The 26,541-nt window shown below is 46.7% G+C and overlaps 4 protein-coding genes across 5 annotated transcripts; 2 read left to right on the forward strand and 2 right to left on the reverse strand.

Annotated features, from left to right (window-relative positions):
• Nucleotides 1-428: 428 nt before the first annotated feature.
• On the reverse strand, nt 429-7,598 carry Med19 (mediator complex subunit 19). The gene is made up of 5 exons (XM_051166442.1): nt 7,364-7,598; nt 2,300-2,556; nt 2,053-2,149; nt 1,506-1,600; nt 429-614 (listed from the first exon to the last, which is right to left on the reverse strand). The coding sequence occupies exons 1-5, from the start codon at nt 7,578-7,580 to the stop codon at nt 546-548; spliced, it is 735 nt and encodes a 244-aa protein (XP_051022399.1). The 5' UTR covers nt 7,581-7,598; the 3' UTR covers nt 429-545.
• Nucleotides 7,599-7,949: 351 nt separating this feature from the next.
• Nucleotides 7,950-15,307, forward strand: Tmx2 (thioredoxin related transmembrane protein 2). Of its 2 annotated transcripts, XM_051166440.1 has the most exons (8): nt 7,954-8,197; nt 11,452-11,512; nt 12,106-12,219; nt 12,854-12,930; nt 13,853-13,959; nt 14,328-14,393; nt 14,495-14,624; nt 15,107-15,307. In XM_051166440.1, exons 1-8 carry the CDS (start codon nt 8,009-8,011, stop codon nt 15,251-15,253), a joined length of 891 nt encoding a protein of 296 aa, XP_051022397.1. In that variant the 5' UTR covers nt 7,954-8,008; the 3' UTR covers nt 15,254-15,307. The 2 variants fall into 2 exon arrangements, with proteins under 2 accessions (XP_051022398.1, XP_051022397.1); XM_051166441.1 differs by lacking the exon at nt 15,107-15,307 and having other exon boundaries at nt 7,950-8,197; nt 14,328-14,382; nt 14,495-14,587.
• A 1,506-nt stretch (nt 15,308-16,813) lies between these two features.
• Selenoh (selenoprotein H) lies at nt 16,814-18,276 on the forward strand. Its single transcript, XM_051166446.1, has 4 exons — nt 16,814-16,977; nt 17,068-17,213; nt 17,342-17,471; nt 18,103-18,276. Exons 1-3 carry the CDS (start codon nt 16,874-16,876, stop codon nt 17,440-17,442), a joined length of 351 nt encoding a protein of 116 aa, XP_051022403.1. The 5' UTR covers nt 16,814-16,873; the 3' UTR covers nt 17,443-17,471; nt 18,103-18,276.
• An 886-nt stretch (nt 18,277-19,162) lies between these two features.
• Nucleotides 19,163-25,685, reverse strand: Btbd18 (BTB domain containing 18). Its single transcript, XM_051166449.1, has 3 exons — nt 25,562-25,685; nt 20,944-21,297; nt 19,163-20,874 (listed from the first exon to the last, which is right to left on the reverse strand). The coding sequence occupies exons 1-3, from the start codon at nt 25,683-25,685 to the stop codon at nt 19,163-19,165; spliced, it is 2,190 nt and encodes a 729-aa protein (XP_051022406.1).
• Between the last annotated feature and the right edge of the window lie 856 nt (nt 25,686-26,541).

Below are 26,541 nucleotides of genomic sequence, written 5' to 3' on the forward strand. Positions count from 1 at the left end.
AGGCAGAACTCTCTGAGTTCGAGGCCAGCCTGGTCTAGAGTGAGTTCCAGGACAGCCAGAGCTGTTACACAGAGAAACCCTGTCTCGAAAAACCAAAAAAAAAAAAAAAAAAAAAAAAAAAAAAAAAAAAAAAAAGTGATGGCCATATCCACGATCTCTTAGGTCTTAGCAGTGCCTTGTCTTAAACTCTGACTCAAATGGGACAGCGCCTGCCTCTTAAAAGGCAGCCATACTATCCAGTCTGTTAAACACACTTAAAAATAACAAAAATGAAGTTCTGGAACCAAATTGCACAAAGCAAAGAAGGGAAGGAAAAAGAAGACAGCTTTTTGTGAAAAGGGATATCCACGAAAAAGCCAATTGAACTAAACCATAAAAAAAGTGTGACCCTTTTCTAAGGTGTATTAGTCACAAGCACAGTAGGGACTGGCCTCTGACCAGCTGTTGGATGCCCCCATGGCAGTGTCCAAGTGCCCTGAAGAGAGGCTTTGTCGTCAGGCTCAGTATAACAGGAAAACCATCCTTGGCAAAGTCCAGTGGTCCTGTTAGCGGAGGCTGCTGCTGCTGCTGGCTTGGGAACTACCCATACCTGGGTGGTCTGGACTGTGTCGGTTCTAGAGAAGACAAAGAAGAGGGGGTAAGAACATTTAGAAACTAAAAGATGGACCTAGCTGGATGTGGTGATGCATGCCTTTAATCCCAGACTCTGAAGGCAGAAGCAAGCAGATCTCTGAGGTAGAGGCCAGTGTGGTCTACACAGTGAGTTGTAGGTCAGCCAAGACTGTATCTTTTTGTTTTGTTTTTTGAGACAGGGTCTCTCTGTGTAGCCTTGGCTGTCCTGGACTCGCTTTGTAGACCAGGCTGGCCTCGAACTCACAGTGATCCGCCTACCTCTGCCTCCTGAGCGCTGGGATCAAAGGCGTGTGCCACCACGCCTGGCGAAGACCTCATCTCAAAACAACAAAAAACCAAGATGAGCCTGTTAGCATAGATTGTCTCAGTTGCCTGAGAGAGAGGGAGGCAGGAAGAATGCAAATTCAAGGCCTGCCTGGGCAACTCAGTGAAACCCTGCCTCAAAAATTATCAATAAACAAGGAAAATAAATCATTAAAAAAGGAGACTGGATGTCTCAGTGGTAAGGCACTTGCCTAGTATGAGTGAGGCCCTAGTTAATTCCCTACTACCTCAAAGAGAAAAGTTAACAAGAGAATTGGCCTTGGCCAGTGTTGTAAAAGACAAAAGTCTGCCCCGGGTTGTCAATCTTAGGTCTAATTGAGGCGGTGGATTCTATTTAAGAATGGTGAGGCGGAGGCTGGAGGGACGGCTCAGCGGTTATGTTAATTCCCATCACTACCATGGGACTAAGAATCTAGCTCCAGGGCCAAAGCCCTCTTGTGGCCTTTGTGGACACAGCACTTAGGTAAGGAAGCACATGTGCTGATTTAAAAAAACACCGGAGTGGGGACAACAGGAAAAAGTCAGCGGGTGCCATGACCATCCTCTACCTTCTTCTTCTTCTTCTCTTTCTTCTTCCTTTTCCGTTCAGGATCCTCCTCTTTTTTCTTTTTCTTCTTCTTGTGATCTGAATCAGATGGTGTTTCTGTAGGAGACATTAAGGGCTTAAGATCTGCTATGAACTGCTAAGGCTACAGGAAAACCTAACCCCAGAACTCCTAACTGCTTCTCTTCTCAAATGTCCAGAAAGGATATAAAGCTGCTGCTACAGCACCTGTGCTAAGCCACTGCTTGCCCAAGAAATGCCACTACATGAATTTCTTCTTGGGGAAAAGTAGGAGTCCAGAGTAACTACACTGCTGGGCGGTGGGGGCGCACACCTTTAATCTCAGCACTTGGGGGGCAGAGGCAGAGGAAGGCGGATCTCTGTGAGTTCAAGGCCAGCCTAGACTACAGAGTGAGTTCCAGGACAGCCAGAGCTGTTACACAGAGAAACACTGTCTTGAGAAAACAACAAAACCAGGGTAACTAAGCTAAACTGCAGACCAGGCCAGCAGACATGGGTCGTGTCTTGGTCTGAACAGAAGCGCTCCCTACCTGGGGGGACAGGGTCCTGGGTCCGGCTCTGTTTGTGTTTGTGCTTATTCTTCTTCTTGGGCGGTTGAATGTGCATCAGACGGCACTGTTCCGGCAACTGAGAGAGGCCAAGGGAGGTCCAGGTGAGAAGAGGAACGCCTCTGCCCCATCGTCTGTTCTCAGTGCATTTCATGCACAGGCTTGGACAGAAAACTACCTACATGCCTTTGAGGCCATTTGCTTTCTTCCTCCCCAACAAGGGACTTACCGGGCCAGTGTGGAGGCGGAAACCAGACAGCATGGTCCCTGTGATTGGGTTAAAAGAGCCACCAAGAATAGGCGGCTTCTCAATGAGGGAGCGGAGGCTGCTGTTGTCATGGGAGCCAGGGAGATCAATCATCCCTGGCAGGTCAGGCAGGAAGTTACTTAGCTTCTCCTTTACTTTCTTCCCACAGAATTTGTTATAGGCCTGTTCCAGGTTGTAGTGTGTGATTAAATTGGTGCTGCCCGTCAGCTCTGTGCTGCCTAGAAAACAGGAATAAAGTTATACCAAAAGCAGATAATTTTTTTGTCACTAACCAAGAAGGAAACTTTTTTTTTTTTTTTTTCCCTTTCCAAACAGGGTTTTCTCTGTGTATCCTTGGCTGTTCTGGACTCACTTTGTAGACCAGGCTGGCTTTGAATTTACAGGGATCCACCTGCCTCTGCCTCCCGAGTGCTGGGATTAAAGGTGTGTGCCACCATGCCTGGCTTTGTTCTTTTTCTTAACAAAACAAAAATTTATAAATTTGGTGGTTTGGTAAGAATGGCCCCCAGACGCTCATATATTTGTTTTTGTTTGTTTGTTTTTTGTTTTTTAGGAGTTCTGGCAAAGTTTTATTAAAGGAAACCTTTCCTAGTTTACTTTTCCCTCAGTCTGTTCTGGCATGCTTCTAATCATATCAGAACCCTTGGGCCAGTGACGTGTGATACACTAGTATGTTCTACACGCTGTGCTCCATTCCACATTATGGCCACTGTGGGGATGCACACCAGTTTTAGCTAACATGGCATAGTATTCTATTTCAGATTTCCTCAAAACTGGGCAGTTGTTGGTGAGGATAGCCAATTTCTCTTTGCCTTGTCTGATCTTCTTCAGAGTCTGTATCCCAGTACATACTTTCCACTTTTCATAACAAATTGGAGCCTAGAGTTGATCGACGCCAGACTTTTTCATCTTCTTTGCAGCCACCATCTTCTTGCGTGAACGTTCAGGACAAATCCCCAACCAAGATCAGCCACCAGGACGGCAAGAAATCGAGACAGGAAGGAGGTCCCACAATGCTGAGGCTCATATGTCTGAATGTTAGTCTACAGGGAATGGAACTACTTAAAAGATTGGGATTAGGAGGCATGGCCTTTTTGGAGGAGCTGTTCTTCCTCTCCCTGCCTGCGGTCAGCAGGTCGCTCTCCTCTCCTTCTTGAGCACCATGCTACCCAACACCATGATAACCAACTACAAGTGTGAGCAAGCTCTCTCATAACGGTAAGAGTTGCTGTGGTCTTGTCTCTTCACAGCAATAGGACAGTCACTAAGACAATAATTCTCCTTTAAGAGATTCATTTACATTAAAATGTGGGGCTAGAGAGAGGGTTCAGTATGTTTGGAGTATGGGCTGCCCTTGCAAAAGACGCAGATTCAATTCCTAGGGCAGCTCACAGCCATCTGTAATTCCAGTTATGGGGATCCAACCTCCTCTTCTGACCTCTGCAGGCACCAGACATGCACGTGGCATGCATATATGGAGGCAAAATAAACATATATATAAAGGAAATCTAAAAATTGCTTTTCCTTAGAAAAAGAAGAAAGAAAGAAAGAGAAAAAGAACAAAGCCAACAAAAATTGTAAAATTGTAAAGAGTTTATTTATTGGTTTGGTTTCTCTGAGTAGCCTTGGCTGTCCTGGATTCACTTTGTAGACCAGGCTGGCCTCAAACTCACAGAGATCTGCCTGCCTCTGCCCCCTGAGAGCTGGAACTAAAGGTGTGTGCTACCCAGCTACTTCTTAATCTTTTGGGGGGGGCATTTTAGATGAGTGTTTTAGACAACAGACACTAAACCTGTAATGACATACTAGCCAGGTGTGGTGGTGCATACCTGTAAGCCTGAAATGCCTGCAGTCAGGAGGCTTAGGCAAGACAGTTGCACTCAAGGCCAGTTGGGCTACTTAGTAAGATCCTGTCATAAACACCCCCAACTCAATAAAATATAATGAACACAAAATACTATATTGTAGGCTAGAGGAAGGAAAAGGAATGGAACAAAGTAGGGCAGAGATAGAAACTAGAAAAAAAAAATAAAAACACTGCACTAGAATAATTTACTTGACATGATATCAAATACTGTTCTGCTGTTCATAAAATGTCTCAGAAACATCTTTATCTGGATCAGCTTAATATAGAACCTTAAGGTTCAGCTATCGCTACACTAAAAGTCAATCTTGATGCAGTGGCATGACGGTCTTGCTAAGGCTGCTGTACTGGCTATGTATGTATTTAATTTTTTGAGAGAGTATCTTTCCATGTAGCTCAAGCAGGCCTCAAACGTGCCTCGGCTGGCTTGGATTTCACTATTTTCAAGGCTCACTGATATCAAATACTTGATGGCTGACTTTTTTCAAAAGAATAGAAACATACTAATAATATGGACAAGGAGTAGAAATATCTAACCTACAACCTCACGGGTAATTATGAAAGCATATAGGTAAAGTGGCTTGTTTATAAACATTGACTTGGGAAAGTTCAGGTTCTGAACTGTGAGGGCGGAAATGGTGTCTTATGGCTGGCTAGTGCCCAGGTTATACACAACATGTTTCTGAAATAAACAAGCACTTTTCTTCTGGCCTAGGTCTTCTTTCTCCTGTTTCCTTCACAGTGAAATGACCCACAGAGGGAAGCCATCAAGGATGGATACTTAGTGTTACAATGCCTCCCTCAACTCTGAGGCGGCTACTTCCTACTTTACCTCATTCACCTCTTCTGCCTGTGCTCCTCCTTCCAGTTAGTAATGTTCAATGCTCAGCTGAGAAGCACTTGTTGCTTTTTGTAACTATTTTTTTCAAAGACATGGTTTCTCTTTCTTGTTTTTTGTTTTGGTTTTTTGAGACAGGGTTTCTCTGTGTAGCCTTGGCTGCCCTGGACTCACTTTGTAGATCAGGCTGGCCTCGAACTCACATATATCGGCTTGTCCTGCCTCCTGAGCGCTGAGATTCAAAACATGTACCACCACACCTGGACAGGGTTTCTCTGTTTAAAAGTCCTGGCTGTCCAGGAACTAGCTTTGTAGACCAGGTTGATCTTGAACTCAAGATCTGCCTATCTCTTCCTCCTGAGAGCTGGGACTAACGGTGTGAGCCACCACTCCCAGCATTTTTCATAACTTCTAAAAAAGGAGTTCAAGTGTATCAAAGTGGCATACCCCAGGAATCCCAGCATTTAGAAAGGTACAGGCAGGAAGATCAGGAATTCATGTTCATCCATGCTACATGAGTCTTAGGCCATCCTGAGTGATATGGACCGCCTCAAGGGGGGAAAAAAGTAAGTAAATATGAGGGGGCTGGCTAGATGGCTCAGCGCACGACCCAGATTCCATTTCCAAAACCCAAAGGGCAGCTCACAGGCATTTATACGTAACTCCAGTTAGAGGGAATGTGATGGCCTGGACACCAGGCAGACACACAAACAGTGTACATAAACCACACGCAGGAGGACATCCATATACATACACACTAAAAAATACAGAAATGAGTTTAACTTCTATTCGAACTGTTAATTCTCTGAAAAATGACTTAAAAACTACTTTTTAAAAAAAGATTTATTATTTATACAGTATTTTGCCTGTATGTTTTGTCTGCATGCCAGAAAAGGGCACCGGATCTCATTCTAGATGGTTGTGAGCCACCATGTGGTTGCTGGGAATTGAACTCAGGACTTCTGGAGGAGCAGCCAGTGCTCTTAACCTCTGAGCCATCTCTCCAGCCTGTAACTTCTTTAAGAAGCCATGACTCTTAAATAAAAATTTTGAACTCCCAATTCTTTCTCTGCCAATTTTATGCAGATTCGTTTTTGTTTCTTTCTTGAACTTCTAAGTCTTTTTTTTAAAATAAGAACTATTTATTTATTATGTGTACAGTGTTCTGCTTGCATGTACACCTACACCAGAAGGCGTCACGAGATCTCATTATAAATGACTGTGAGCCACTATGTGGTTGCTGAGAATTGAACTGAGAACCTTAGGAAGAACAGACGGTGCTCTTAAACTTTGAGCCATCTCTCCAGCTCCCGAAATCCTGTCTTGTTCACATCATTATGGCCTCTCTATTCCAATTCTTGGAACTCTCATTCTGTAACTTTGGAAAGCAATACTTAAATTAAAAAAAAAAAAAAACAGTGGTGCTATGCTTATGTAGCAGTGGAAGGCTGTGAGTGTGACTCTCAGTACCGGGGGAGTGGGGATGAAGGGAAGAAGCAGAGAAACGTAAATTCCCGGGGTACTTGAGCCTACGCACACCTTTGATGCCAGCACCGGGGAAGCAAAAGTTCCAATCTATCCAAATCAATCTCCCTATCTCCTGGGTAGAAGAAAACAGCAACAAAACTGTAATACTATTTCCTTTGAGAAAAAGTGTTTCTGGTGCATGCCTGTAATCCCAGCACGCAGAGGGGTAGAGGCCCCATGAGTTCAAGGCCGGCCTGGTATACAGTGAATTCTAGGCAAGCCAGTGCTACATAGTGAGACCGTGTCTCAAACAGAACCAACCAAACAAATAAAACCAATAACAAAACAACTTAAAAAAGGAAATTGCTGGAAGCCACCTACCGGTAAAACACAGTCAATCTCTTTATGCTTTAGTTTCAATTATAAAATACAGATAACATCTATCTGAAAGGGCTATGGTAAGCATTACATATTGTTACAAAGTGATGTGAGCTTCAAATAATCCTTTCTTTGAACAGGTTAATCCTTGTTCTTGACAAGGAAGGCAACTTGCTACAAACCAACAAGTCTGTGACAGACTTCAAAACTGATCTTAGCGTCTCCAGAAATGTTAAATCAGGTCTCTCGAGCTCCAAACAACGGCTCACGTTTTTTTTACAGAGTCACAAACGGAGGTCAGAGAACCCGGATCACAGAACTTCTCGCTAGAGGTTTGGTAGTCCTAGGTAGTCAGTCAGCCACACGAAATCAAGCTAAGCCTTAGGGTTGTGAATCACCAAAGAGCTTCTTCTGGCCACACCCGACACCGGCCACCTAATCCATTATCTGATTGGCTACTTTTGGCCCCACTACTCACCGGGCAATTCCCGCATAAGGTAGAAGGGGCCGCTTCCGGCGCTCGACTTATCCGCGCCCGCGGGGGCCGAGGTCACCGTGGGCGGCGGGGCCGTGCCTGGACCACCTCCCGGAGGGGGCGGGGGAGGCGGAGGAGGCTTTCCAGGCCCGAAGCCTAGGGCGCTCGGGGGCGGTGGGGGCTCAGTTTGAGCCCCAAACAGCGCCGTGAAGTTCTCCATAGCCCTCTCCTCGCCCGCGTTACCGCGGGGGGGCGGGGGGGGGGAAAAAATCCAGCGTTAACGACTTTCATTGGACAGTACTTTTGAGGGTCCCACCCCCTTCCTCTAATAGCTTCCCGTCATTGGTTCCATTTTGTCCCGCCTACCATTTTCCGGTAGCTACTTCCGTTGCCCTGAGCGACTGTTCATGAACTGTTTAGCAGCCTACTAGCCAATAAAATGACTCAGGTAGAAAAGCGACAACTGTACGGACCAATAGAATATCAATCTCATTTTTTTCCGGTCTCCTACAGCATCCAGTAAGAGATCTACATCCGGGTCCGGAGGCGTTGCACCTGATACTTGGCCCAATAGAAGCCTCGCTGGTGGGGGGCGGGGACCACGACTCGGGGAGCGGGACGGAGTCTGCGAGAGGGCAGGCAGGGAAGATGGCAGTCCTCGCACCCCTGATTGCTCTGGTGTACTCGGTGCCGCGGCTTTCTCGATGGCTGGCTCGACCGTACTGCCTTCTGTCAGCCCTGCTTTCCGTTGCTTTCCTTCTCGTGAGGAAACTGCCGCCGATTTGCAGCGGTCTCCCCACGCAGCGCGAAGACGGCAACCCGTGTGACTTTGACTGGGTGAGCGCCCCCTGCCTTAGTTGCCTTCGACCTTGACCATCCCTGCCCTTCAGGGGAATGTGAAAGTATGGGGGAGGTTTCGGGGTGTAGACTTTTGAGTGGAGAGCCCGGGCGGTCATCTAGTCTTAACCTCAGTGTTTAAGATGGAGAAACAGATACCAGGGTTTCCTTCACGCACGAACAGTGTTTTACAGTGATGCCAAGTTCCCTGGGGGCGCCAGTGAGGAAGACAAGGCCAGAGATAGAAGTATCATTAAAAACGTTTTGTTTAATATGTTTAACAAATTGGTCTCAGTGTAGTTAGGCGGTTTTCCCAAGGTCACACAGCTTTCAGAAAGAGCTGCCTAACCTTTTTCAATTCTCTGACCGGCCAGCGTGGGGCGCTAACTCAACAAAATGACCTGGGTGGAAAAGCAGCTGCTAGACTGACTACCCAGGCTGTAGTAACTGCACACACTGCCTTCCTCAGGTGGGGTAGAAAAACAGGGAAGATTACAAAAACACGATGGGGGGAGAAGCCCCTCACCATCTGAGAAGCAGTAATTTAGGATTAATTAACATTTGCTGTGACGGTTGTGGACCTAGAGCTGATGCAGTGACCAGGACTTAAGGCCTGAAGGTATTAATATAACCTTGGCTTGGCCTCATTTGTTTCCTCAGATATTTTGTGGGACATTCCTCAAACATGATTAACTTTTGTTTACATTAAAGATACTGTACTGTTGCCAGGCTTTGTGTTGTACCCTTTTAATCCCAACACTCTTGGAGACAGGGCCAGGTGGATTTCTGTGAGATTGATGTAGGCCAGCCTGGTCTATGTAACACTTTCCAGGTCAGTCAAGACTACACAATTAGACCATGTCTCAAAACAAAACAAACATGGCACACCGGATACCCTCCATTCCTCCAGTCCTGTACTCTAGAGTCTTAATTTATAAACTGTAACTCTGCCAGATGCCTCGTAAGAATTGCCCTGTGATTTCATTTTGGAGAGAACAGCTTTGAACCCCACCCATATGGTATAGATGCTGTAGAGACAACGGGGTGCCCATATTTTTCAGTCTTTCTGAACTCTTTCTCCTTTAATCCACACACTTAAGGCTATATTAAAATAGCTGAGGGCTGGAAAGATGGCTCAGTTGTTAAGAACACATACTCATGCCAGGCAGTGGTGCTGCACACCTTTAATGCCAGAGCTTAGGAGCCAGAGGCTCCCAAAAAGAAAAACACATACTTTCTTCTGATAACCCAATTTTTCCCCCAGTGCTTACATCAGGAGGCTCATGGCTGCCTGTAACTCTGAGGGGTCTTTTTCAGGCACCTCCACTCAGTTGCACATACCAGCACAGGTAAACGTGATTAAAAATAATAGAAGTAAATGTTGAAATGGTTTTAAGAAGGCCTAACTCTGGGGCTTGGAGAGATGAGATGTCTCACTGGTTACGAGCACTGGCTGCTCTTCCAGAGGACCTGGGTTAGGTTCCTAGTACCCACATGGTGGCTCAGAACCATCTACAATTCAAGTTCCAGGGGATCCAGCACCGAGTTCTGGTCTTGTGAGAACTAAACACACAGTGCATTTTTATACATCCAGGTAAACCCCTAATACACATAAAGTAAAACTAATTCTTAGCTGGGTGCAGTCGTGCACACCTGTAATCCCAGCACTTGGAGAGGCAGAGGTGGGCGGGTCGCGTCCAGGACAGCCAAGGCTACACAGAGAAACCCTGTCTTGGAAAAAATTAAAAAAAGGAAAAAACTTTAAAAGCAAACACCCCCCTCCCCAACTCTTCATACTGGCTAACTGGGAAGCTCTCTGTCAATGACACTGTGAATCACTGTGTGGCCTGAGTGGGCTCCTAAGGTTAGGGGAACAGGCTGTGCCAACAACAGTGAAGCTGCACATAGTCCCCACTCACCTCCACTTCTTACGAAGACCAAGCTAGATTTGAACCATTGGTGTTTCTCCCGCTTCTGCGCTCCAGAATGCTGGTTCAAATGTGTACACCATTACATGTGGCTCACACTCTGCATCCTGAAGATGCATGGTACTACCCACCTGTAATTTCATCATTTGGGAGGTAAAGGCAAGAGGTTAAAGTAAACCAACATAGGGAGTTGGGTGCCAGCTTGACCCAGAAAAGATTTTCAAAAACAAAATTAAAAGAAAAAAATAAAGAGAAAATGTAGCCTAAGCTATAGAGGCTTAGATCCTTTCTCAAAACTAAATGACAAAGCAGAACCCCAGCCCTTGAGAGACTGAGATGGGAGCAGTATACAAATTTGAAACCTGCCTGCCTGCACTATACAGTGGAGACAAGAAGGAAAGAACTGACTCCTCCAAGTGTGTGTGTGTGGGGGCGGGGTACATGCGTGATTGTGCACACACTAAATAAATGTGGTTAAAGAAAGAAAACTAGGGCTGGAGAGATGGCTCAGTGGTTAAGAGCACCGCCTGCTCTTCCAGAGGTCCTGAGTTCAATTCCCAGCAACCACATGGTGGCTCACAGCCATCTATGATGAGATCTGATGCCCTCTTCTGCAGATAAAAGCCCTCATATACAATAAATAAATCGTTTAAAAAAAAAAAAAAAGGAAGAAAGAAAGAAAGCTAGTAGGACATGGTGATCCTTCCCCAAAACCCTGGTACTTTAGAGGCTGAGGCAGGAGAATCGCTTGGGCAAGCATAGAAGGAGGGAGGGAGGAGAAAGAACAAAGAGGGGGGCTGGAGAGGGGGCTCAGCGGTGAGAGCCCTGGCTGCTCATCTGGAGGTCCTGAGTTCAATTCCCACTACCACATGGTGGCTCACAACTATCCATAATGAGATCTGGTGTCATCTTCTGATGTGCAGGTGTACATGCATGCAGAACATTGTATACATAATAAATACATCTTTAAGAAAAGAAAGAAGAGCCGGGCAGTGGTGGCACACGCTGTGAGTTAGAGGCCAGCCTGGTCTACAAAGCAAGTCCAGGACAGTCAAGGCTACACAGAGAGACCTTGTCTCGGAAAAAAAAAAGTAAATAAAAAAGAAAGAAGAAAAAATGAAAAGAGAAAACCCAAAGGTTGAAAGATACAACCATTTGCCAAGGGTAGGCCCTCACCCTATGTCTTTTGAGATTTTGGTCACACTACACCTTAGCCAGCTCCAGTTATTTCTTTACTACTGCCAAGCTGGATCTCTTGCTTTGCATTTGATATTTGTCCCCTGTCCCATCAGCACCAGTCAGCATTTTGTTGTCATTATCTTCCAGAGAGAAGTGGAGATCCTGATGTTCCTCAGTGCCATTGTGATGATGAAGAACCGCAGATCCAGTAAGCTGCCTGCTCAGTCCTGGCTTGGGGGGGGCAGCACTTGTGCTCTGCCTGCTCAGTCCTGGCGGGGGGGGGGGGGCAGCCCTTGTGCTCTGCCTGCTCAGTCCTGGCTGGGGGGGGGGGGGCAGCACTTGTGCTCTGCCTGCTCAGTCCCTGGCTGGGGGGGGGCAGCACTTGTGCTCTGCCTGCTCAGTCCTGGCTGGGGGGGGGGCAGCACTTGTGCTCTGCCTGCTCAGTCCTGGCTGGGGGGGGGGCAGCACTTGTGCTCTGCCTGCTCAGTCCTGGCTGGGGGGGGCGGCAGCACTTGTGCTCTGCCTGCTCAGTCCTGGCTGGGGGGGGGGCAGCACTTGTGCTCTGCCTGCTCAGTCCTGGCTGGGGGGGGGGGTGTAGCACTTGTGCCCTGCAGGGCTCCTTTTTTGTATTATTGGAGGAGCAGCATATTTAGTGAACCATTTCCACATTTCATTCAAGGTGCTAATTTCACCTTGAACTTCTGTATCCTCTCCCTCCTGTCCCTATTCAAAGTACCCCAGGAAAAAGGGCAGAGAGTGGGAGCTCTCAGCCCAGCCTGACTGGGTGTCTCTGTGTTCCAGTCACTGTGGAGCAACATGTAGGCAACATCTTCATGTTTAGTAAAGTGGCCAACGTAATTCTTTTCTTCCGCCTGGATATTCGAATGGGCCTGCTGTACCTCACACTCTGCATAGGTGAGAAAATGGTTCTATAATGTAATAATTTGAAATAATAAAGTTCGTTGACAAAGGCTTGAGTTTTGAGGACCAGATTTCCTTTTTTTTTTTTTTTTTTTTAAGATTTATTTATTTATTATTATATATACGGTGTTCTTCCTGCATGTACACCTGTGGGCCAGAAGAGGGCATCATATCACATTATAGATGGTTGTGAGCCTCCGTGTGTTTGCTGAGAATTGAACTCAGGACCTCTGGAAGAGCAGTCAGTGCTCTTAACCTCTGAGCCATCTCTCCAGCCCAAGGACCAGATTTCAATCCTTATCTTGCACCTAATGAATTATATGTGCGGGCACTACCCACATATAAAACACACCTATAATCCTAGCATTTAGGGAGGCAGAGGCTGAAGATCTCGGAGATTAAGGCCAGCCTGGTCTACAAAGTGAGTCCAGGACAGCCAAGGCTACACAGAGAAACCCTGTCTCGGAAAAAAGACAATTATATGTGTAGCTCAAGTGGTGTTGACTTAGACAGCATTCTAAGAGGGATGTGTGCACAGATCTACCTTTTGGTGTCTGAAGTGGGTTTGTAAATAAGTCTGTAAAAGGCCCTGTGTGTTTTTATCTCTGCCATCTTTTTCTGTGTTCAGTGTTCCTGATGACTTGCAAGCCCCCCCTGTACATGGGTCCTGAGTACATCAAGTACTTCAGTGATAAAACCATAGATGTGAGTATTCCACTGTCTGTTTCTTGGTTCCTGGTTTGTGGTTTTGTGTTCTTTATTCATAAAGACAGTGCCTCACGGTTGGGAGTGGCTGGGCGTGGTGGTGGATAATTGTTATCCTTGAACTTGGGAGGCCGAGGTAGGATTGTTGCAAGGTTTTTGTTTTTGTTTGGTTTGGTTTTTCGAGACAGGGTTTCTATGTGTAGCCCTGGCTGTACTGGAACTCACTCTGTATACCAGGATGGCCTCAAACTCAGAGAGATCCATCTACCTCTGCCTCTGCTGGGATTAAAGCTGTGTGCCACTACTGCTTACTGGATTGCTACAAGTTTGAAGCCAGTGTAGACTACATAATGAGTTCTAGGGCAGTCCCAGCTACATAGTGAATTCTGTCTCAGGCTGGTGAGATGGGCTTCATGGGGTGATGATATTTGTCACACAAGCCCTGACAACCTGCGCTCAGTCCCTGCAACCCATGTAAAAGTAGACTTTGAAAATCCACTCCACGGAGTTGTTTTCTGCCCTCCATATGTGCACTGTGGCACACACACGTACAATAATAATATATAAAATAAACATATGGTCCTGGCGTGGTGGCGCACACCTTTAATTCCAGCACTCGGGAGGCAGAGGCAGGTGGATCATTGTGAGTTCGAGGCCAGCCTGGTCTACAATGTGAGTCCAGGACAGTCAGGGCTACACAGAGAAACCCTGTCTCAAAAAACAAATTGGTAAGTTTGCTTGTGGTAGAGTCCTTCTCTCACATATATGAGGCACTGGCTTAAATTCTTGGTACCAACAGACAAACACGAAAAGGTTGTCAGAGTACTAGTTCATCATGGGAAAAGGGAGCCCAGGACAGTCACGGGTCTGGCCGCCTCAGCTGCCCCAGTGATTCAGCCTGTCTCTTCCCTTTGTGTGGTAGGAAGAACTGGAGCGAGACAAGAGGGTCACTTGGATTGTGGAGTTCTTTGCCAATTGGTCTAATGATTGCCAGTCATTTGCCCCCATCTATGCTGACTTGTCCCTCAAGTAAGTATGCACAGTGAAGCATGTCAGAGTTAGCAACGCTGCAGCTTCTTTCCTTTGGCATGAAATTTTTGCACAACCAAAGTTGTTTCTCCCTTTCTTACCTAGGTATCTATCTATATTTCTACTTCCCTTGATTTATCCCTTGTTTTTTGTTTTTGTTTTTAATGTTTTGGGTGGGGATTTTGAGACAGGGTTTCTCTGTGTAGCCTTGGCTGTCCTGGACTCTCTTTGTAGACCAGGCTGGCCTCGAACTCACAGTGATCCACCTGCCTCTGCCTCCCAAGTGCTGGGATTAAAGGCATATGCCACCATGCCCGGTTTAACCTTTTTTTTTTTTTTTTAGTAAAAAATAATATATTATTTTGCAGGTACAACTGTACAGGGCTCAATTTTGGGAAGGTAGATGTTGGACGCTACACTGATGTCAGCACACGGTATGTAGATGCTCGGGCTAAGGGTCTGAGCTGAGAATTTACTTAGAGTAACGTACGTGATGGATACAGTGCATGTACAGAGTCCTCTGCTGACCTTATAGGTACAAAGTCAGCACGTCACCCCTCACCAAACAACTACCTACCCTGATCTTGTTCCAAGGAGGCAAGGAGGTAATTCGGCGGCCACAGATTGACAAGAAGGGACGAGCAGTCTCTTGGACCTTCTCTGAGGTACATGAACAGAATGGGCAGTTGTTTGAAGAAGATGAACAGCAGCAAGTGAGCTTTATGCTTGATTTGGGTTCAGTTCCGAGTCCTGCCACTGGCCCACTGTTTTTGAGGAGGTAGATTACTTCCTGGATGTCACCTATTAAGTCGTTCAGCAGACTTATGTTATATGCTGCTACTACTGAGGAAAATGTGAGGTGCCTATAGTCTATAGGCAATGAGGTTCCTCAGCAGTAAATTTCAGTAAATTGGGGGCTGTATCACCTGCCTCATAGGATTGTTTTACAATTGCAGGTAGGTATAATTCTGGCACACTAATTGGCCTCTAGTGGACACTTAAGTATCAAAGAAAAGTTAGGTTAGAGCAGGCTTCTGCCCTCTGATTCCTCTGGTGTCCAGACCATGCTTAGTTAAAAACTTCCTACCTCTAAGCTCTGAACTTTACCTTCCCACGTAGGTCTGATGTGTTCATCTCTTTTGCATAGGAGAATGTGATTCGAGAATTCAACTTGAATGAGCTGTACCAACGAGCCAAGAAGCTCTCCAGGGGTGGAGACAGCCTGTCAGAGGAGAGCCCCGTGGCCCCTACTCCCACTGCTGTGCCAGATGGGGAGAATAAGAAGGACAAATAGGATCCTGCATTGTTTTTGTTTCCTCTCCTGTCAATTTCAGGTGCCTCTGAGGCCCAGTTTGTCTGAGGCTGTAGCCTTTGATTTCTCCTGTTTGGCCGTGCCTAGGCTGGGGCAGGGCACCTGCTTCTTATTTCTAAGGAAGCCTCTAGGAGCCGCTAGCGTTACAAAGGGCTGCTCTGCCTGGCCAACTGTTTCTTGAAAGGAGTCATCTAATGGCTAGAGGTAGAAGTGGTTTCCACCTCCAAGGTTGGGTCAGTCAACACTTGGATATCACTAGTCTGGTTTAATTATTCCTCCTAGTGATCCTGCAAAGCATAGACTAAATTAAACTCTACTGTTAGATGTGAGAGTATAAAGCACTATGACTTTTTCCTCAAGGACCTTAGGCCTTTTTGGCTTGATCTGTGGAACTCATTAAAATTTAAGTTAAGGGGTTGGAGAAATGACTCAGTGGTTAAGAGAAGTGGCTGTTCTTCCAGAGGACCCAGGTTCGATTGCTAGCAGCTACACGGAGGCCGAACCATTGTAACTCTAGTCCCTAGTCTAGGGGGCTCCAGCATCCTCCTGACCTTGGCTGGCACTGTATGCATGTGGTGCACAAACATAGATGAAAGCAAAACACCCAAAAGGGGTATATGTATTGTAATTTACGCATTAAGTGTCAGTATCCCAATGAAAAGCCTTCAGTCCGAATTTTCATCATTGGAAATAGAATTGAACGATCCCCCAGTATTGTGGGAACTGAGAGGAGGGGCAATATAAATTGAGAGGTTCCTTCGGTGAGACCTGAGGAGGCAAGCCCCATGGCTTGACAGCTGTTTTCTCCTACTGTCTACACAGCTTTCCCTAATAAAGGGAGTGCTACTTTGATTGCCTTGGTGTTTCTCCTTTATTAGAAAGTTGAACAGCTGTTTGTTTTGATGCTAAGATTGAATACTGAACTTAAGGACTCATAAGCCAAACACACCCCAACCCCAATTAGCTGTTTTTGAGTTTGGGTCTTGATCTGTTGGAGAGATTAACTTCTAACTCACTACTCTGTGGATACACCTAAATTCCAGAGAGTACAGACGCCAAGCACTGCTCCTGATCTATAAATGGGCTGTGGTTCAAAATCCGCTTAACGGTAAAGGCCGTACCTTTTTTCTTTCTTTCTTTTTTTTCTTTTTTTTTTTTTTTTTTTTTTTTTGGTTGTTTTTTAACCACATGGGATCGTGGATTTCCCAAATTTAGTGGGAATTAGTTCGTTTTTGTAGTTAGTACAAACTCCACGGAATTGCGATGTGGACTTCACTTGGGGTTGTTCTGCGGAGCCCCGGGTGAGCAGTAGACACAGAAAGCCCCCCGCAGAGAGCCTCTAAGGGCCCTCCGCTCGGTGTGTGGTGTTTCTGAGTCCCACCCACCGGCCCCGGGTGGTTTGATCCGGCTTCCGCCCAGACCCCCTTTCTGATAGGCAGCAGGTTTGTGCTTGGAAGTCCCGCCTTCAGATCACGTGGGCGCCGCCTTCCGCACAGCGAGGTTCGGGCTTCTCAACTGTGGGTTTGTTGCACTGGGGTTGCGTGTCACCGTATTCCGCCGACGCCGCATCCCCACACGGGCCGGGACCCCAGGGTCGGTGCCATGGCCCCTCTAGGAAGGAAGCGTAAGGCCGCGACCGCGCAGGGCGAGCCGGCGGACAAGCGCGGGAAAGTGGCGGAGGGCGCCGCCGTGGTCATTGAGCACTGGTAAGCGGTGGGCAGTCCGCGAGGGCAGGGAAGGTCGGCCTGTCTGTCGCCGGGGCCTGAGACCCCATCTGCTATGCCTTGTGTCCGCAGCACTAGCTGACGCGTGTATGGCCGCCACGCTGCTGCCCTGAGCCAGGCTTTGCAGCTGGAGGCCCCAGAGCTGCCTGTGCAGGTGAACCCGTCCAAGCCGAGGAGGGGCAGCTTCGAGGTGACGCTGCTACGCCCGGACAACAGCCGTGAGTGGAGGCTGCAGTGGGCGAGGGTGGGGGGGACGTCGGGAAGAAGCGACCCCGGGCCACCTGAAGGGAGGGGGCCCTAGTGAGCGCCACCATAATTTATTTAGCTTTGTCCAACCCTTTCCCAGGTGCCGAACTCTGGACTGGTATTAAGAAGGGCCCACCGCGAAAGCTCAAATTTCCTGAGCCACAAGAGGTGGTTAAAGAATTGAAGAAGTACCTTTCCTAAGGCCGCTGGGCAGGAGTCCCCACGCTGAGGTTTGCATCGTTACCCGGGGATAGACACTGGGTAGACAGCGAAGGTCTACTTGCTATTACAATGTGTTTTACATGGGATTGGGGATTTTTAAAGAGACGCTGAATTGTAGAGTTCCTGCTGGGAACAGCCCCCCACCCCGTACACATCTAATCAATGTGCTATTTGTGCTTTTTGAGTTAGTCGTGTCCTGGAGGTACAGGCAAGGTTTGCATTTGCTGATTCAGTTTCCCATCTCTATTGGGTATTTTAATTCCACAAGTCTATTTCAAATCATACTGATTCAACAAAGTGTGACGTGTTTCTGTGGTTTTACGTTTCTCTCTCGTATTGACAGAATCTTTGCTGTTACTTCACTTTACCTGAACTTTCCTGAGTTTTGTTAGTAATCTGTAAGATAAGGCAGCGTTAAACACCCCCATACCCACTTCTTGGCTACATACTTTGTTCCTAGTGCCTCATACAGGGCTTTGGCATGTTTCCTGAACTTGCATGTTGTGGTCTCATGGTGGGGGGTGGGGTGGAGTCACTGGGCTCCTGAGTTTTGTGCCGCACATGGGTGGGGGTGGCATGTCTCTCTTGGGTATGGTGACTGTCTGAACCCCGCTCTCGTGTTCTGCCCTCCATTTGCAGCTTTCAGTCCCTGGAGATGCTGAAGCATTTATGATGGTGCATAGGCAAACTTAAGCTATGTGCCTGAAGCCACGGCTTTCCTCACCAGACGTGATGGCTCAGTAGGGAGGCACCCTCCGGCAAGGCACCGTAAAAGTATTTTGATTGGTTTAATAAAAGTTAAGGTTTGTGAAAGTAATGGTCAAGTTTAAATTTTGTCTTAAAGGATGACCACAACCTCTTTGTAATTTTCATACTGCAAAGTAGCTTGTATGTGGAAATTGTAGGGTCTATGGTAAAACACCTGAAACGCTTATGAAAACATGAGTGTTGCTGGGTTTGGTGGTGTATGCCTACAGTATCAGCACTTGGGAGGCTGACAGGGCTGAGAATTCATGATGAACCTGGCTCACATGGTAACCTGTCTTAAAACAAAGAAACAAAACTCTAGATACGAAGTATTTTCTTAAAAGCAACTAATTTTAATCAGTTTCTTGGAAGTGGTCATGGAAATACCATCCTCATGGCCCCTGTGGAGGCCTTGCTAGACTTCCCATCCTGGCAGTGAGTAAGCCCCATATGTGGCTGGGCTTAGTAGCACAGGCCTGTAACATCAGCTACTGCAGGCTGAGGCAGGAGTCAAAGTTCAATGCCAGCCTGGACAATTTAAAGAGATCCCACTTTCATTCCAATGTGCTACCTCACACAGCTTCATTCCTTCTCAAACGTTCTTTAAATACAACCCAACCACAAACAGTAATCTAAGTTTTCCTGAATTTTCAGTGACTGTATCTCTTGAACTGAGAGATGCCTGGTCTTAACTAGTCTTATTACTTCATAGTTTTGGGGACCACACAGTTTATTATTTTTGTCACTGAAAAATGGATTACAAAAAAAAAAAAAAAATAGCTCAAGTTCATAATTTTCTATCCATGGTATTACTATTTATTTGACGTATCCACAAGCCCGAGGGGAGATCAGTGCTGAGAGGAGGAGACATGCTTGCTTATCTGCCAAGAAAGCCTTTGCTGATCAACAGGTGTCACCCTCCTAGGAGCTCTAGTCTGCCCTCCTGCCTCCACTATGTTAGTATATCTACCTCTGTTTCTGACTCTGAGGAAGGGTCAGGCCAGACAGAGGGAACACTAGTGGGCCCCAGCCTCCCCTCCACTGTCCAGTTGACCACATCAATCTCTTCATCTTCAGAACTGCCAGGAAATGGGTCCAGCAGTTCAGGGTTGGCACACACGTCCCTGTCTGCCTTAGGAACAGGATACAATACTTCCTCCATGCCTAGGGACACTTCTAGTCCTGTCTCTGCCCAGTTTGAACATGGAGGGGAGAGATCCCTGTAAGAACTTTGGGAAGGGTCAGAGGAGTCAAGGTGGAGTTTTTCTCCCTGACCATCCAGTGGCTGGGAGGTGGTCATTTCAAGATCTGGAGTCCAAGAGCCTCTCAGTGAAAGTGCCTCTCTACTCACCTCAGAAGGCATGACAAGGGGGCTAAGGGGTTCAACTGATTCTGTGTTCTCAGAGCCCATGACAAGGGTACTAAAGGGCTCAACTGGCTCTTTGTTCTCACCAACAGGCTCCTTTTCCAATCCTGTGAGGTCTCTGGGCCAAAGTTCCATATCTGGCAAACACCATTCTTCCCCTCCAATCCAATTCTTTCCTGTTTCTGACAGGTGATAACTTGGGGTCCTGCAGCCTTCAGCCCCAGGACTCTCCAAAGATCCTACAGGTGGCTCAACATCTGAGCCACACAGCATGAAGTCCAGAATCTCTTCCAGCTCGCTGGTAGCTGCAGCACTTGTGATTCGATACTGCTCAGCTTCACAGGGCTGGCCGAGCTGGGCTGTGTCAAACGTGTAGGGCTGTCTGCAGTCAATATTCAACACAGGTTCCTTCCCTATCAGCATTGGACTGGACCCAAATTCTGACTTCACCACAGGGTGGTCTGGGGAGTGGCTAGCAGAGAGCCCAGCGTCTTGTAGCCTAGGGCTCTCTAGGGAGTCCTGACACAGTTGTAATCTGGCAGGTGTTTCCTGCTCACTAGCTAAGGACAGCAGAGTTCCTAGCGGTTCTTCTGCGTCCAAGGGTTCTAGGATCTGGGGGCCATCGCGAGTGTTTCTGAGGGGAGGCTCCTGAACCACTTCCCAGCAGGTACCATTGACAATCTTCCTAAGTTTTACTCTTCCAACCTGCCCCTCCTCTACAGAGTTGGAGGTGAGTGCTCTGAATTCAGGGCTCTGCTGCTTGCTGCCACCTGTCTTCCCAACATCAGGTGGTTCTTGCGTGCTCTGTAAAGGACTGACTTCCCCTGGCTTCTGCTTGTCCACACCCTGTGCTGCTTTACTTCTCTGCCTCCAAAGACGCCGGCCAGGGGTTGTGGGCACTGAGCTGGGACCCCTTAAAGTGCTGGAAGGCTTAGATGTGTAGACATGGGGTGATGGCTTTGAGCGACTCAGCCTGATCTTTCTGGGCAACAGTTGCTCATCCACAGAAGGGTACAAACTGGGAGGGGAAAGTGCTGTAGAACCAAGGGCAGGGTCGCTCTTGTTTTCCTTGGGTCCTTCCCTCTGCCTTGATGGAGATGAGCTGCTTTCTTGAGTCAGGCAAACCTTGGCTTTCTTCTTGAGTAGAAGAGTGTCTGACAAGCTAACTGCATTTGGTAGGTTGCTCTTTTTGAGAGGCCCCTCTTCTTCCCCTAAGGACTTTAACCTCACTGTCCCAAGAGGACTAGGAGTCTGGGTGACAGACAGTGGAGTTCGAGGGTGGCGAATAGTTGCCACCTCTCTGGCAGAGACTGGTGCAGCACTTGGTGGCTGTAAGCACTCTCTGTTGAGTCTTCGGCCCTGTCGGCTGGGGGCCATAACTCTGGCAGAGATTGGTGCAGCACTTGGTGGTTGTAAGCACTCTCTGTTTAGTCTTCGACCCTGTGGAGCCTTTACTAACTTTCCACCTTCTAGCTCAAGGGTTTCTAGCTCAGACACTCGGAGCTGACGGGCAGCAGAAAGTACATCCTGGGCTTCTTCCTGAGATACTTCCATTTCTGAAGTATACAGGAAATCCACAAGTTTCCTGAGTGTCCTGATTTTTAGGCCTCCTAGCTCCAGCACCACCTTCCCACCTTGAACTGGCCTTTCCTGCTCCAGGCGTTCTGTGAAGAAGGGACTACAGGCGGACAGGATGCAGCAGTGGGCTGGGACAGCCTCACCTTAAAAACAAAACAAAAACAAAAGAAACCAAAAAACACATTTACTATGCTTTTTCTTTTGGTTTTAGTCCCAATAACAACAAAAATCACTAATTTGAGGAAAAAAATCTTAAGCAACAGCTTAAAAAGAAAGTGGAAAAATATATAATAGTACCAGCTAAATAATACGCTGAGGACTTTAAAAACATTGTCCCAAGTTCGAGGCCAGCCTGGTCTCAAAGCGAGTCCAGGACAGCCAGGGCTACACAGAGAAACTCTGTCACAAAAATTAAAATAAATGTCCAAGCCAAGCCACATTTCTTTTTTTTATTTTCAAAACAGGGTCTCTGTGTAGTCCTAGCTGTCCTGAACTCACTTTGTAGACCAGGCTGGCCTCAAACTCACAGAGATCCATCTGCCTCTGCCTCCCAAGTGCTAGGATTAAAGGCCTGTGCCACCACTGCCCAGCCCAAGCCACATTTGGTGGTGCATGCCTGTAACCTCAGAACTTGGAAGGTAGAAACATCAGTCATTCTGAAGGCCAGTGCAAAATAGTTTTTTTTTTTTTGTCTTTTCGGTTTTTCAAGACAGGGTTTCTCTGTGTTGTCCTGGCTGTCCTCAAACTCACAGAGATCTGCCTGTTTCTGCCTCCCAAGTGCTGGGATTAAGGCATAATATCTTGTTTTTTAAAAAAATGAAATCGACCTAAAAAGCTTTCCTAAGTGCTTGACATCTTGAACCTTTGCCAAGTATTCCATTAGGCTATTTGGTGCATTTTATAGAATTTTTATGCCCACAAAACTTTGGGCGCGCGCGTGTGTGTGTGTGTGTGTGTGTGTGTGTGTGCGCGTGTGTGTGTGTGTGTGAGATGGGGTGATGTCTGTGGGCTATAGCATGAGCACAGAGGTAAGAGGACAACCTCAAGTGTCCGTCCCCACTGACAGGACTGCTTTGTGCTTTGCTGTCCTCCATAATGCCAGGCTAGCTGGTCTGCAAGCTTCCCAGGATTCTCATGGCTCTGCCTTCCCAAGGAGCAGTCAGACTAGAGGTATGCCTGTACCCAGGTCTGAGGGCGCATGCTCAGGCCCTCACATCTGCACGGTAAGCTTGTGACACACAGAACAATCTCCCTAAGCCCTGTAGTTTATATTTATTTATTTTGGGCGTGCTTAGGCAGAAGTTGACCTCAATTGACTTTCTACCTTTTCCTTTGAGATGGTGTCTCTCATTGAACCTGGATCTCCCTCACCAACTTGGCTGGACTAGCTACTGGGATTCTAGGAACATATATGTCAAGACACTCAGTTTGCCAGGCACAGTGGTGCATGTCAACACTCTGGGAAGCAGAGGCAGGTGGATCTCTGTTGAGTTTGAGGCCAGCCTGGTCTACAAAGTGAGTCCAGGACAGCCAAGGCTACATAGAGGGAAAAAAAACTCCATTTGGGGAAAAAAAAAAAGTGAGCACAGGTGAATGTGTGCTATAGTCCTCAATTCGCACTTAATTATTTATTATGTACACAGTGTTTGCCTGCATGCACACCTGCAGGCCAGAAGAGGGCATTAGACCACATTATAGATGGTTGTGAGCCACCATGTGGTTGCTGGGAATTGAACTTAGGACCTTTGGAGAGCAGCCAGTGCTTTTAACCACTGAGCTATCTCTCCAGCCCCTGTCTTCTAACTCTTATCTCTCCGCTGGAATTACGCACTGTGTTTGGGTTTTAGGGATTCAAGCTTAGGTCCTCATGCTTGCATACCTAGCACTTTTATCCAGTCACCCCCCCCCCACTTTTTTCAAGACAGGGTTCCTTCCCCAAGGGCTAGGATTAAAGGCATGTACCACCATGGCTGGCTCTCCCTACCCTCTTACTTATTTTGGGTTGGGTATCATGTAATCTAGACTGGCTTAAAACTCCTTATGTGTCAAGGATGACCTAAACTTCTGATTTTCCTGCTGCTAGAGGCAGATGCCTGGTTTATGCTGTGCTAGGAACTGAACCCAGGGCTTCATGAAACTAGGCCAACACTTATCAACTGAACTATAAGCCCAGCTTTTGTTGTTTGTTTTTCGAGACAGAGTTTCTGTGTAACAGCTGTCTTGGACTCACTCTGTAGACCAGGCTGGCCACATACAGAGATCCACCTGCCAAATGAATGTTCTGCTTCCATGGATGCCTGAGGAGGCCAGAAGAGGGCGCTAGCTCTTTGGAAGTGGATAGCCTCTAAACTGCCATGTGGTTGCTGGGAATTGAACCAAGGTCTTCAGCAAAAGTGAAGCAAGTGCTTTTTAAGAGCCATTCCTCCAGCCAACCCCTCCCTTCCCTCCTCCCCAGCTTTGTTTTACGCTTTGTTGTTGTTGTTTTGTTGAGACTGTCTGGGCATGCGATATGACTTAGCACGGAAAGGTGCTAGTAGCCAACCAAGCCTACCATCCCTGGAACCCGCACAATAAAAGGAGAAAACTGCCTCCTGAAAGTTACTTTTTGACCTTCCTCTGTGTGTCATGGCACACCTCTCAGCCCAAAAAATAAATAAATCAGTGTGTTTGTGTGATAGAGCATAAGCACACAGGAGCAGCAGGCATGAGTATGCCTCACTCTATAGCCTGGGGTGTCCTTGAATTTGTGATCCTTTTATTTCAATGTCCTAAGTCTTGCTTGTCTTCTAGCTTTACTTTTTTGTTGTTCTGTTTTCTTTTGTTTTCCAAGACAGGGTTTCTCTGTGTAGCTAGGGCTGTCCTGGAACTTGCTCTGTAGACTAGGCTGGCCTCAAACTCAGAGATCCACCTACCTCTGCCTGGGATTAAAGGCATGCACCACCACCACCCAACTTAGTTTTACTTTTGTTGTTGTTTTTCAAGACAGGGTTTCTCTGTGTAGCTTTGGCTGTCCTAGACTTGCTTTGTAGACCAGGCTGACCTTGAAGTCACAGCGATCCACCCGCCTGCCTCCCCAGTGTTGGGATTAAAGGTGTGTGCCACCCTGCCTGACTTAGTTTTACTTTTTAAAATCCAGATTTGTATTATGGTAGAGAGTAGTTTGCTCACCATGTATGTATATGCACCACATATGTGCCTATTGCTAAGAGGGCATTGGATCCTCTGGAATTGGACTTATGGATGGTCTTAAGTGAGCTTGTGGGTGCTAGTACAAAAAGCAACAAATGTTCTTAGCCAGTGAGCTATCTCTTTCAAGGCCCATCTAGTTTAATTTTAGGGGTTAAAAAACCAGTAATAGTCTAACTTGTTTTTAAAATTACTATTTTATGTGTTTTACCTGCATATATATGTGTACCACTTGTGTGAGTTACAGACAGCTGTAAGCTGCAATGTTGATTCAGAGAATCAAACCAGGATCCTCTAGAAGAACAGTCAATACTCTGAATCACTAAGCTATCTTTCCAGCTTCCAGTTTAATCTTGAGAACAGGGGATATAGCTTATTTGGTAGAGTGCTTGCCTACCATGTACAAAAACCACAGGACTGATTCCCAGCTCTGCATCACGTTAGGCATGGTGGCAAATTTAGGAGGCAGGAAAATCTGAAGTCCAAAGCCTTTTTCAGCAACATAAGAGTTCAAGAAAAGCCTATTTTAAGACCCTGTCTTAAACAAATGAAAACAACCCAGCACTCAGGAGGTAGAAACAGGCAGATCAATGTGAGTTGAAGGGCCTGGTCTACAAAGTGAGTCCAGGACAGCCACGAACACAGAAAAACCCTGCCTTGAAAAACCAACCAACCAGCCGGGTGTGGTAGTGCACGCCTTTAATCCCAGCACTCAGGAGGCAGAGGCCAGCCTGGTATACAAAGTGAGTCTAGGGCATACAAGGCTACACACAGAAACCCGGTCTTGAAAAACCAGAGAGAGAGAGAGAGAGAGAGAGAGAGAGAGATATGCACGCACACACACACAGAGAGACACACACACATAGAGACAGAGACAGACACCAACCACCCAACCAACAAAAACAAACTTATCCTAAGCCAGCTGTGGTGGTGACATAAAGCCCTGGGGAGGCAAGTTCCAGATCCTTGTGAGTTTGAGATCAATCTGGTCTATAGAACAAGTTATATAGGTCAGCCAGGGCTACATAGTGAGATCCTGTCTAAACAAAACAAATCCCACCCGCTTGCAACAATAATTGTCCTGGAAACAAAAAGCTTTTCACCAACGAGTTTACAATATTTATAGGTAATACCATTCTTCTGGATTTGCTGTTTCCCTCTGGCCTTGAACTTTCTTTTTGTTTGATAGTGAGTTTTCACTGAACCTCTTTAGCTTCTTACCTTCTGCCTGCAGAAGGGCATCACAGAACACACCGCTCTGCTGCTGGTGATGAAGCTGCAGAAAAGCTACTTGGAGGAACTGGGGGTTCCTGTATAGGATTTTGGAACTGGCAGGAGAGCACATGTTGTATTTGGTTAATAAACCTTAAGATTTTCACAGTTCAGATTCCTGTAGGGGGAGATAATATATTTCAGAGGTATGATTATATCTAATTTATTTTTTGTCTTTGAAATGGCTGAGAAATTTTAAGAGATAATGAGCTGAAGAAACGAGCTGAGACGTTATGCTGAGGGTAATCTCAAGAAAGACTCTGATGGCAGAGGTTACACACAGAAGCTTGGAGAGAGCCTACATTTGAATCCTGGCTCTGCTCTTCACTAGCCTAGCTGTAAAATATCATACAGGTGACCTAACTGCTCAGAGATTCACTTTTCTTATGCATGAAATGGAAATAACAGTACTTACCTTATAAGGCCTTAAAATTTTTAAATAAGCCAGACATGGTGGAACGTGTCTGTAGCTCCAGTTCTGGGGAGGCAGAGGCAGTATAATCAGGGATTCAAGGGCATCCATCCTCCCATATAGAACTAGTTCAAAGCCATCCTAAGCTATATGAGACCCTGTCTTAAACACAAAACAGAACAAAATAAATGAGGGAATAGTGTCCTGTGTGTAACTGAAGCGACTGAGAGGGAAATGTGGGAGGACTTTGAGTCTGAGGCCATTCTGGGCTGCACAGGGAAACTGAGGCCATTCTGGGCTGCACAGGGAAACTCTGAAAATGAGTCAACACAGGCAAAAATTGTTTAGTACAGTGTACACCATGCACAGAACCACCATCTTCCCCAAATGTCAGCTAGTGTTATTCTTCAGTCTTTCTCATTCATATTAGCAGCAAAACCCAACTCCTCTAGGGCCGGCTACAGGCAGTCTTGCTGAACACCACATCTCAGCACCCGCTGATTTTCACCCTTTCAAA

The sequence above is a fragment of the Acomys russatus genome, chromosome 24, assembly GCF_903995435.1.
Source record: "Acomys russatus chromosome 24, mAcoRus1.1, whole genome shotgun sequence".
Lineage (NCBI taxonomy): Eukaryota > Metazoa > Chordata > Mammalia > Rodentia > Muridae > Acomys > Acomys russatus.